The sequence below is a fragment of the Chiloscyllium plagiosum genome, unplaced genomic scaffold, assembly GCF_037043375.1.
Source record: "Chiloscyllium plagiosum isolate Xiang-an unplaced genomic scaffold, Cpla_swu_hap1 HiC_scaffold_22, whole genome shotgun sequence".
In the NCBI taxonomy this organism is placed as follows: domain Eukaryota; kingdom Metazoa; phylum Chordata; class Chondrichthyes; order Orectolobiformes; family Hemiscylliidae; genus Chiloscyllium; species Chiloscyllium plagiosum.
The window spans coordinates 19,227,276-19,238,220 of record NW_028270160.1 but is presented as its reverse complement, the minus strand read 5'-3'; the positions used below and the strand labels follow the sequence as shown (position 1 = coordinate 19,238,220).

Sequence of the window (10,945 nt, the reverse complement as noted above, 5' to 3'; positions counted from 1 at the left end):
CTGAGACTTTGTGAGTAGATGATGGATTGATAATTATATATACTTGGTTTTATATTTATATAGCACAAAAAATAAAACTTTTGTTTGATATTTTTCTTCATGGTAGATCCTGGTTGCACTTTAAATTTAAATAGTGACCTTGTCTTCAGAAGTTTGGAGACCACTGAGCTTAGAATATGTAAACAAAAGGGTATCCGACCAAGCACCAATACATGAACTGTTAATCATTTCATTTATACTTTGTATTGTTAATTAAACAAAAATATATTTGAATATGTAGCAGGCACAAGAAGACAATGAAATTCTGAAGATATCTCAGCTTTCTTTTTATTTGGGAGCCAATGTACAAGGCTGTTTTATGTTATTACTTTAATATTTTAAAGAACACTTTTTAACACTTTTTAAACAGCTCATTTTGACAGGGAATCATTGTGGAACACCCTTATCATAATATTCTTGAAGGTGTCACAAACTGACTTTTTTTGGGTGTTGATGGAACGGCTATGCATTTTATGTTAGTGGGGAGGTGATGGCCTAGTGGTATTATCGCTAAACTATTAGTCCAATGACCCTGGTCATGTTCTTGAATGACATGACAAATGGTGAAATTTGAATCCAATAAATATCTGGAATTAGGAGTCTAATGATGACTGAAACCGCTGCCAATTGTTGGGAAAACCCATCTGGTTCACTAATGTCTTTTAGGGAAAGAAACTGTCATCCTTACGTAGTCTAGCCTACCTGTGACTCCAGACCCACACCAATGTGTTTGACATTTAACTGCCCCCGGGCAATTAGGGATGGGGAATAAATGCAGACCTGGTCAGTGTCGCACACAACCTGTGAAGGAATAAAAAAAAGCTTATTTACACAATTTCGATTCCAATTTCAATTTCGATTCCGAATAGTCTTTATAAGATTCCTCAAACAGGAAGCAAAGTTCAAAATATCCTGTTGTCGTGAATGCTTCAGTCGTTAAGCATATGCAGTACCATTCTTTGCACGTCTCCGTCCGGCCAGCTCAATCTTTGCACAATCCCTGAGTGACAGCCGGACAGTTTTTAATGTGAAGCCAGAGGTCCTGAAAGATTACAGTGCGGAAAAGTTGTTTGCATTTTTGACCGAAAAATCACCCCTTCCGAAATAAAAAAAAGTGAGAGTAACAGTTGTAGTAAGGTTGCATTAACTTTAATGACAACCTGCATTGTTGAAAATAACTGACATGAACAAGTGGTTGCATTAATAGTTACATTGTATCAGACATTGTATCACTAGAGAACCTCAGTGATAGCTACAATTGGCAAAGTACAGCAACAGTTTCATTTCAGTCTGTAGTGATTTATTGTTCAATTCCTGTTGAAGATATATTCGGAGGGAGTGTTTCCACATTCATTTATAGTAACGGAGCTGCTGACGCGTTGGACAGACCATGGCTGAGACACCTCTGATGCTGAGTGTGGGGCTGGTCGGTAAGAGTCCGCAGTCAGGAATCGGGATTGTAATGTACACTGACATCCTGCGTTGTCCTAAGAGTGCCGAATGATAGATGCTGCTATCCCATTTTTTTACGTTTATACATTTCGCACTTCGGCCTGTCTTTTCCCCTTGTGTACGTTGTACCAGCTTCAAGAAATATCCAGTTTAATATAGGTTACATTCTGCAAATTTTATTATTTAATTGTAAACACATTCGCATATATGACCTACGCGTTTTGTCTCCGACATCGAAGCAGTTGATCAATTGTAAACATTTATGTTAAACATGGGATTTCCATATTTCCTATTTGGTCACATGGTGCAGATTTATACCGAGGATTGAGGGCCTGTTCCGGCAGCTTTATCGATCTCTGTCTCGGAGAGAAAACGAGACATTGACGTGGTCAAGAGGACCGTAAAACTTAGTACTAATTCGCGGAACAGCACTCGATCCTCCATTTCTCCCGACTAACTGATCTGATGTCTCCCCGACCCCAGGATTGTGCAATTCTACAAGATGCCATCGCTCTTTAAAAAATTGCCTTTCTTCCCTTAGTGCAAAACAAAGTAATTGATAAAGGTTGTCATAGATTGACTTTTGTAGCTCATAGTCGAGAGTGTGGTGCTGGAAAAGCGCAGCAGGTCAGGCAGCATCTGATAATCGACGTTTCGGGCATAAGCCCTTCATCAGGAATGAGGCTTTTGGGCCTGGGAGCTGAGATAAATGGAGGGGGGTGGGGGGACAGGCTTGGGGGAAGGTAGATGGGCATGCCATGGGTAGGTGAATGTGGGGGAGAAGGTAATAGGGCAGAGAGGAGGGTGAAGTAGATAGATAGGAAAGACTATGCACAGGTCAAGGGGAGGTTGATGAGTTGGAGACTTGGGACTGGGATAAGGTGAGGGATGGGGAAATGAGGAAACTGGTGAAATCTACATTAATCCTGTGTGGTTGTAGGGTTGCAAGGCAGAAGATGAGGCGTTCTTCCTCCAGGTGTCGGATGGTTAGGGTTTGGCGATGGAGGAGGCCGAGGACCTGCATGTCCTTGGCGGAGTGTGAGGGGGAATTGACGTGATCAGCCACACGGTAGTGGGGTTGGTTGGCGCGGGTGTCCCAGAGATGTTCTCTGAAATGACCCGCAAGTTGGTGTCCTGTCTCCCCGATGTACAGGAGACTACATCAGGTGCAAAGGATACAGCAGATGATTATCTGTGGAGGTACAGGTAAATTTCTGTTGGATGTAGAAGGATCCTTTAGGGCCTTGGAGGTGAGGGGGGAGGTATTAGTGCAGGTTTTACACTTCCTGCGGTGGCAGAGAAAGGTGCCGGGAGTGGGGTGAGGGCTGGTTGGGGGCATGGATCTAACAAGGGAGACGTGGAAGGAATGGTCTCTCCAGAATGCTGATAGGGGTGGGGAGAGAAATATATCCCTAGTGGTGGGGTCTGTTTGTAGGTGGCAGAAGTGGTGGAGGATGATGCAATGTATATGGAGGTTGGTGGGGTGGAGGGTGAGGACCATGGGGTTCTGTCCTTGCTGCATTGAGAGGGGTGGGGTTCAAGGGCGGGAGTGCAGGAAGTGGAGGAGATCATTGACCACGTGGGAGGGAAGATTGCAGTCTTCAGGGATTTTCTAAGATGGAATTGGTCATCCTGGGAACAAATGCGGCAGAGGCACGGAAGAGTGATCTTTTGTAGCTCATAGCCCTGTTCAAACACAAAATCATACTTGTGTGTTCGCATTTGGTGGACGCTTCATTGTTAAAGACACCAGAGAAGTCCTGAGACTGTAAGTTCCTAGTAAATTGTGCATAGATAACCATTAAAAAGAGTCTCAATATGGTTGTATAGAGTCCTTTCAGTACATTCATTAATTCTTCCATATGATATTTGATTTGATTATTGTCACATGTACAGAGAAACAGTGAAAGTATTGTTTTTCATGCTATCCAGGCAAATTATAGCATACATAAGTACATCATGGTAACAGAACAGGATGCAGAATACAATGTTACAGAGAAAGATCAACTTTAATATATGAGAGGTCTGTTCAAAAGTCTGATAAATGGGGAAAAAGCTGCTCTTGCATCTATTGGTACATGTTTTCAAATGTTTGTCTCTTCTGCCCGCTAAAGAAGGTGGAAGAAAGTATAACCGGGGTGGGAGGGGTCTTTGATTATGTTCACTGCTTTCTCGAGAAAGCATGAAATATAGATGGAGTCATAGAGTCATACATGGAAACAAACCCTTCAATCCAACCAGTCCATGCCAAACATAATCCAAATTGAACTAATCCCACCTGGCCCATATCCTTCCAAACCTATCCTGTTCATGTACTTATCTCTTTTGAACCTTTTAAATTGTACCCACATCCATCACTTCTTCAGGAAGTTCATGCCACATGTGAACCAACTTCTGTGGAAAGAATTTGCCTCGCACATTTTTAAAAATCTCTCTCCTCCCATCTTAAAATGTGCTTCCTGCCCTTGAAATCCCCTATTCTAGAGAAAAGACAACTACCATTAATTCTACCTGTACCTCTCATCATTTTGTATATTTCTACCAGGTCACTTCTTGAACTTCCTGCACTAAAGTGATAAAAGTCCCAGCCTATCCAGCCTTTCTATATAACAAACATTCCAGACCTGGCAACATCCTGGTAAATCTATTCTGAACCCTCTCCAGCTTAATGATATTCTTCCAAAAACTGGGAGACCAGAACTGGACACAATATTCCAGAAGAGGCCTCACCAATGTCCTGTACAACCTGGGAGGCAGATTTGTGTGATGGACTTGGCTGCATTCACAACTGTCTATAATTTATTTTAGTCTTGGGCAGAGCAGTTGCCATACTAAGCTGTGATGCTTCTGGATAGGATGCTTTGTAATGTGCTATAAAAATTGGTAATAATCATGATTTGGAGATGCCGGTGTTGGACTGGGGTGTACAAAGTTAAAAATCACACAACACCAGGTTATAGTCCAACAGGTTTAACTGGAAGCTTTCGGAGTGACGCTCTTTCATCAGGTGGTAGTGGAGGGCTCAATCCTAACACACAGAATTTATAGCAAAAATTTGCAGTGTCATGTAACTGAAATTATACATTGAAAAATTGATTGTCTGTTAAGCCTTTCATCTGTTAGAATACAGTGATAGTTTCACTTCTTTCATGTGTAAATCACAAAACCTTTTTTTTTAAAAGTTGCATTCTCGGGTTAGCTGTTAACAATGGTGATAGCTAGACAATATGTTGAAGGTGTTAGCCCCCTGTGTTCTCTGTCTATGACCTGGACACCTGGAAATACTCAAGGATGCCCTCACAAGAACGGGGTACGATGCTCAACTCATCGACCGCCAGTTCTGACGTGCCACAGCAAGGAACCGTAATGACCTCCTCAGGAGACAGACACGTGCTGCAACCGACAGGGTACCCTTCGTTGTTCAGTACTTCCCAGGAGCTGAAAAATTACGCCATGTTCTTCGTGACCTGCAACACATTATCAATGATGATGAGCACCTCACCAAGACCTTCCCCACACCTCCACTACTTGCCTTTAAACAACCGCCAAACCTCAAACAGATCATTGTTCGTAGCAAACTGCCCGGCTCTCAGGACAACTCTATGCAACCCTGTCATGGTGGACGCTGCAAGACATGTCAGATTGTGGACATAGATACCACTATTACGAATGGGAACACCTCCCACCATGTACATGGCAGGTACTCATGTGACTCAGCCAATGTTGTCTATCTTATACGTTGCAGGCAAGGATGCCCGGAGGCATGGTACATTGGGGAAACCGAGCAAAGGCTACAACAACGGATGAATGGTCACTGCACAACAATCAACAGACAGGAGGGTTCCCTCCCAGTTGGGGAACACTTCAGTTGTCCAGGACATTCAGCCTCGGACCTTCGGGTAACCATCCTCCAAGATGGACTTCGGGACAGGCAGCAGAGGAAAGTGGCCGAACAGAGGCTAAAAGCTAAGTTCGGTACCCATAGGGAGGGCCTCAACCGGGACCTTGGGTTCATGTCACATTACAGGTGATCACCATTACACTACACACAAACAGGTACATACAGATGCGCACACAGACACCCACACACACCCTTATAGACACACACACACTGCCACGCTCACACATGCACCCCCTCACAGACTTAAGACACTCTGCACTCACTATACACACACACATTTTCTTACACTCACAACCCCCAACCCAGACAGACACAGACCCACATGCACACATATATTTTGTGGGGTGAATTTGTACTTGCAGAGTTACATTACACTTTGCTCAAAAACTGCATATATTCATGTAGAACTCTAAACTCAAAAACTGCATGAATTTATGTAAATCTCTGTGATCTCACTTTTTAGATTAGAATCAATCTAAACATCAGGTCATAGACAGAGAACACAGGGGGTTAACACCTTCAACATATTGTCTAGCTATCATCATTGTTAACAGCTAACCCGAGAATGCAACTTTTAAAAAAAGGTTTTGTGATTTACACATGAAAGAAGTGAAACTATCACTGTATTCTAACAGATGAAAGGCTTAACAGACAATCAATTTTTCAATGTATAATTTCAGTTACATGACACTGCAAATTTTTGTTATAAATTCTGTGTTACGATCGAGCCCTCCACTATCACCTGATGAAGGAGCGTCGCTTCGAAAGCTAGTGTGCTTCCAATTAAACCTATTGGACTATAACCTGGTGTTGTGTGATTTTTTAACTTGGTAATAATCATTATGGACATGCATTTAATTCTTCACAGCATATTGATTTTTAAAAGCATATCATTGTGGAATGTGGAGCTACTGCTTTAAAGATGAATTTCCTGACAAGAGTTTATATAAAATGCAAAGTTAAAAAATCACACAACACCAGATTATAGTCTAACAGGTTTATTTGAAAGCAGCAGCTTTCAGAGCGCTGTTCCTTCATCAGGTGGACAACCATCTAATGAAGGAGCAGCACTCCAAAAGTTAGTGCTTCCAGATAAACCTGTGGGACTATAATCTGGTGTTGTATGATTGTTAAATTTGTCCACTCCGGTCCAACACCAGCTCCTCCACATTATATAAAATGCATTTTTACAACTTCAGTAGTGCTCTTTCACACTCTCATAATGAATGTCCTTCCTTCCTTAGAAAAAGACACAAATGGTGATGCACTGTGGGTGTGGTGCTATCCTACTGTCACAACAGAATTCCGTGAGCTGCTTTTGAGGAAATGCTGCCTTTCTGATGAAAATGATGTTCTTCACACCTTTGTCTTTGGCCAGTTCAAAAGAACCTGGTATTATATCACAACCATACAAGTCCAGGATCCCACCACATTGTCAAAGGTATACAACGCTTTATGGATTTGTTTTAATCTGAGGCCAGACTTTCTTCTCTTCCTTGCTCTCAATCTCAGTTTCCATGTGCCACATACCACATTTCTGTAATGTCAATACTATATAATAAGGCAGCATGAATATGGAGAACTATATGATATTATAGCCATATCAAATTGCATTCTTAAGTTCTATTTCTAATTTTGCGTAAGAGTTAGGAATTGAAATAGAACTCTAATTGTGACAATGATGAGCATTAAATATTAGTTGTATCTTATTTTTCATTCTTATCATAGGTGACCCATTTTTCTATAGTTCTGACTGCCAAAGACTTTAATCCTGAGAAATATGCATCATTTGGGAGAGTATTATGTAGGTGAGTTATAAATTCTGAGATCACATTACACATTATATTGAACTCTTTATGGATCTAGGTGAAGGTTTTACATGTAATGGCTTTCATGGGATATGGTCATCATTGGCAAGGTCAACATTTGAAGCAGATTGCTCTTTTAAATCAAATCGATGATAGTTTCTTGATGGACATTACTGAGTCTAGCTTTACAGTTTGGACACATTTTTGCTCCTCTGTATTACAGTCCAGTGACATTACCACTAAACCATCATCTGTACTATTTTGCCCTGGACATTTCAAATGCTCAGTGGCTCATAGCTAAAATAATTACAACTTACCAGTTTACATGCAAAGAAAAAATAAAATATTTAAACAACTTCCTCAGGGGATAAGTTGCTGAGGAACTTTCCTGACCTCAGGACATCCTAAAGAAATGTTTTACACATAATGAACTTTTCATAAGTGTTTCAATGATAGAATGTAGGAAGCAAGACAGTCAACTTGCTCAGTCTGAATGACAAGAGGTAAAATTATGATTATAGTCTCTTTTAATGATTGTGGTTAAGGGATATATGTTGGGCAGGATATGCCTGTCCTTGAAAAGGGGTACATTGAAAACTAATAGCAGAAACAGGTTAAGAATAGTTACATAGCGAAAGACACTTAACCTTACCCTAACATACTGTGTTGCATCCACTGTTAGTTTTAGTTTTAGAGTGACAGATTTTGGTGCATCTGTCTCCACTGACATAACAAAGTGAGATGCTTATTAATATATTTATTGAGCTCCTACAATACAATGGGATTCCAACTTGAAGTTAACTAACTGGTTTCCCAAATATTAGGAAACTCAGCCGTAAAGCAGAGATAGGAGCTCAAGGCTTTGAGAAGTAAATAGCTCCCTCAGCACTCCTTGGGCGGAATCACATTTCACCCTTAGGAGCAAGCTGGGAAGAGTTAAGGGGGGACATAAAATTGGAAGAGAAAGCTGGGGATGGAGTTCATTCTTGAAATCTCTGATTATGTCAGGGACATGGAATGTCGAGGGTGGTTCCGTCCAAAAGTCCTCCACTGAGGTTCTTAAATGGAAGGCATCCTTACACTACACAGGTAGGTCACAACGTAAAAGACGAGTCCCCTTTTGGGCTTAGGTAGGAAGGACTTTGCTGTTTAGGACCCCAGTGACCCTGGAGGCAAAAGCTACTGTCAGACCTTCCTCCATTGCATTTTCAATAACCACCCCTCCCTACCACAATAATGCAAGGGCCTGCATACCAGGTCCCAATAAGCCCTACACACCACCCTTCATTCTTGGGCATCCACTTTTTTCACCATTCAGGACTGACTTCAGTCCTAGTAGTGGGTATCATAAGATTTGCCAACCCTGTGATTGACTGGCGGCTCACAAGGAAGGGGGTGGGGATCTGACTCTTAAAGGAACTGAGACCCCCCCCTCCCCCTCCAATGACAGTTGCAGTTGACTGCTTAGTGACCAGGCTTAATGGCTAATTATCTGCTGGTCAGGAGGCAAAATTATAACACGCTGATGAGGTCATATGAGCAGAACTTCCTGATTTTACTGAATTCTTTGACTGCTTTCAACCTCATTCACACCATTCCTGCAACCCACAATTATCAGACCATTGTTTTCTGTGTGCAAGTGGTACATTTATATGCAGGCTTCCTAAAGAGACAATGGAACCAAATAGTATTGGTTCATTAAAATACAAATTAGGTAGCTTTATTTAATAAACTAATATTTTGCGATGCAGAAAATGGTACTTTGAAACAAGATATGTAGTAGATGTAACCTACCTGGCAGAACTGATAATTTTGGATCCAAGGTTCCTAATGCTGTGCACTATTGGAGTTTTACCTAACTTCAAGCCTGCATTAGGTAAGAACACATTGATACTGATTGATATCATGATTTGGCAATAGTATCTGAGTAATTTTTGCACTGCTATCCTGTGTAATGCAGTTTATTATGGCTTTACGAGTATCACAACACAGAGTAAATTCTCCTGCTTAATTTAAAACCAGCAACACAGAAAAGATTTATCCCACGCAGTAATCTGTAAAACTTCGAGTGGCCAAGAACTAAGTAAAAATTAACAAATTTATTTCTTAAAGTATAACAGAGTAATATTAACTAACAAGTATTTACCATTCTTTATTTTAACCTATCTGTTACCTTCCCTTTTATTATACTATTCCGATAAAACTCCCAATTAAGACTTATAAAACATCACTTCTTATCTCAAAACCAGGCAGCTTTAGGTTCTTGTCTTCGGATCTTCCTGTGTCTTCTTTTCTCCTTGTTAGGAATTTCTGCGGCACAGGTTACTGATCGAAAAGGTACTTTTAAGAGAAATTTTTTTCAAGCAGTCTGTTACATGCTAGGACTTGGCAGTTCTCCTCCCAACTGTTCAATTCCCCCCGTCTTATACCCCAGAGCATTGGATTCTATCATTGGCTTTTAAGATTGTCAACATACTCAATTCAAACTTGATTGGAAATTGGTATTTTTTCGGGTATAATTTAAACTGATTGGCCGAATTCGAATTGGTTTTTGTCTCCAAGCAATGAGCTAATCGAGTTGTTCAACCCTGTGTTACATTGTTACCTTGTTGAGAACACTTGGTGCTGTATCTGCTAGTTCTGCTGCTTTTAACTCTCTTAAAAGGTACACCCACATCTTCATAATAACGAGACAGTCACTTATTCTATTCTCTACACACCATATTATTTATTACAACATAATGATATTGTAGGTTTCTGAATTAGATGTATAATATGTTTTATTGTACCAATAATACTTAAATCAATACAATCTGGGATTGAAATGCACATGCCTGATGGTATTTTGTGTTTATTCATGGGATTTTTGTGAAATTGGCAAGGCCTGCAATATTGCCCATTCCTAATTGCCCTTGAGATGGTGGTGATGAACTGACATCTTTAACAGCTGAAGTTCTTATTCTGCAGTTATGGAGGAAATTCCATGATTTTAACTAAGCAGTATGTGGGATAAAGAAAGCCCAACTCCAGAGTCAGAAACTTGAATCCGAAAATATTGTTGTGTTTGGCAATTTTGAAATATTAATCTGTGTTCCGAAAAGTGATATTCACTTGAAAAAGAAACCTTTCTAAATGAGAAAGTTAATATCTTTCTATATATTTCAATAGCATAACAGTCATTAAAAACAAACATATTTCTTTATATAAAGGTGATTATCAACTTTAATGATGTTAATATTTCTGAAGGATATACATGAAATATGGTAGCCCAGCCAAAATGATGGAAGGTTACATTTCTGTTCTTACTAATGGCATCTGTCAAAGTGAAGAGAATGGGTCATTTCTTATGAAGGATTATGATGCAAGAAAAGCATACCTTGCTGGATCCATTAAAGGTAAACACAAAAACCTGTTATGCTTAAGGTTTTACATAAACATAAGTTTCCTTTTGAAGTATTGAATCTGGTTGATGTCATGATTGAGCAAATATGGTCACTTACATTATGCATGAACAAAAACAAAAATTGTTGGAAAAACACAGCAGATCTGGCAGCATCTGTAATGAGAAAACAGAGTTAATGCTTTGGTCCGATGCCAAGCAGATCTTTACATCATTGATATAGTAAGCTATTGTGTCAAAAATGGTAGTTTGTAATTATCACAAATAGTGGGACATCTGGGGCTGGACAGGCTAGATGTAGAAAGAAAGATGTAGAAAGTTGTTGAATAATTCCAGAACTAGGGG

General features: G+C 40.2%; 1 protein-coding gene across 3 annotated transcripts in view; it reads left to right on the top strand.

Annotated features, from left to right (window-relative positions):
* The first annotated feature begins 916 nt into the window (after positions 1 to 916).
* dennd10 (DENN domain containing 10) overlaps positions 917 to 10,945 on the top strand; it is a 52,099-nt gene continuing 42,070 nt past the window's right edge. The window contains exons 1-4 of one of the 3 annotated variants that reach the window (XM_087998830.1): positions 917 to 1,469; positions 6,637 to 6,833; positions 7,121 to 7,200; positions 10,447 to 10,595. In XM_087998830.1, the coding sequence (XP_087854956.1) occupies positions 1,430 to 1,469; positions 6,637 to 6,833; positions 7,121 to 7,200; positions 10,447 to 10,595 (466 nt within the window). In that variant the 5' untranslated portion in view covers positions 917 to 1,429. The remainder of the gene's footprint in view (positions 1,470 to 6,636; positions 6,834 to 7,120; positions 7,201 to 10,446; positions 10,596 to 10,945) is intronic. The other 2 variants (XR_015760905.1, XM_043712863.2) reach the window with 2 other exon arrangements.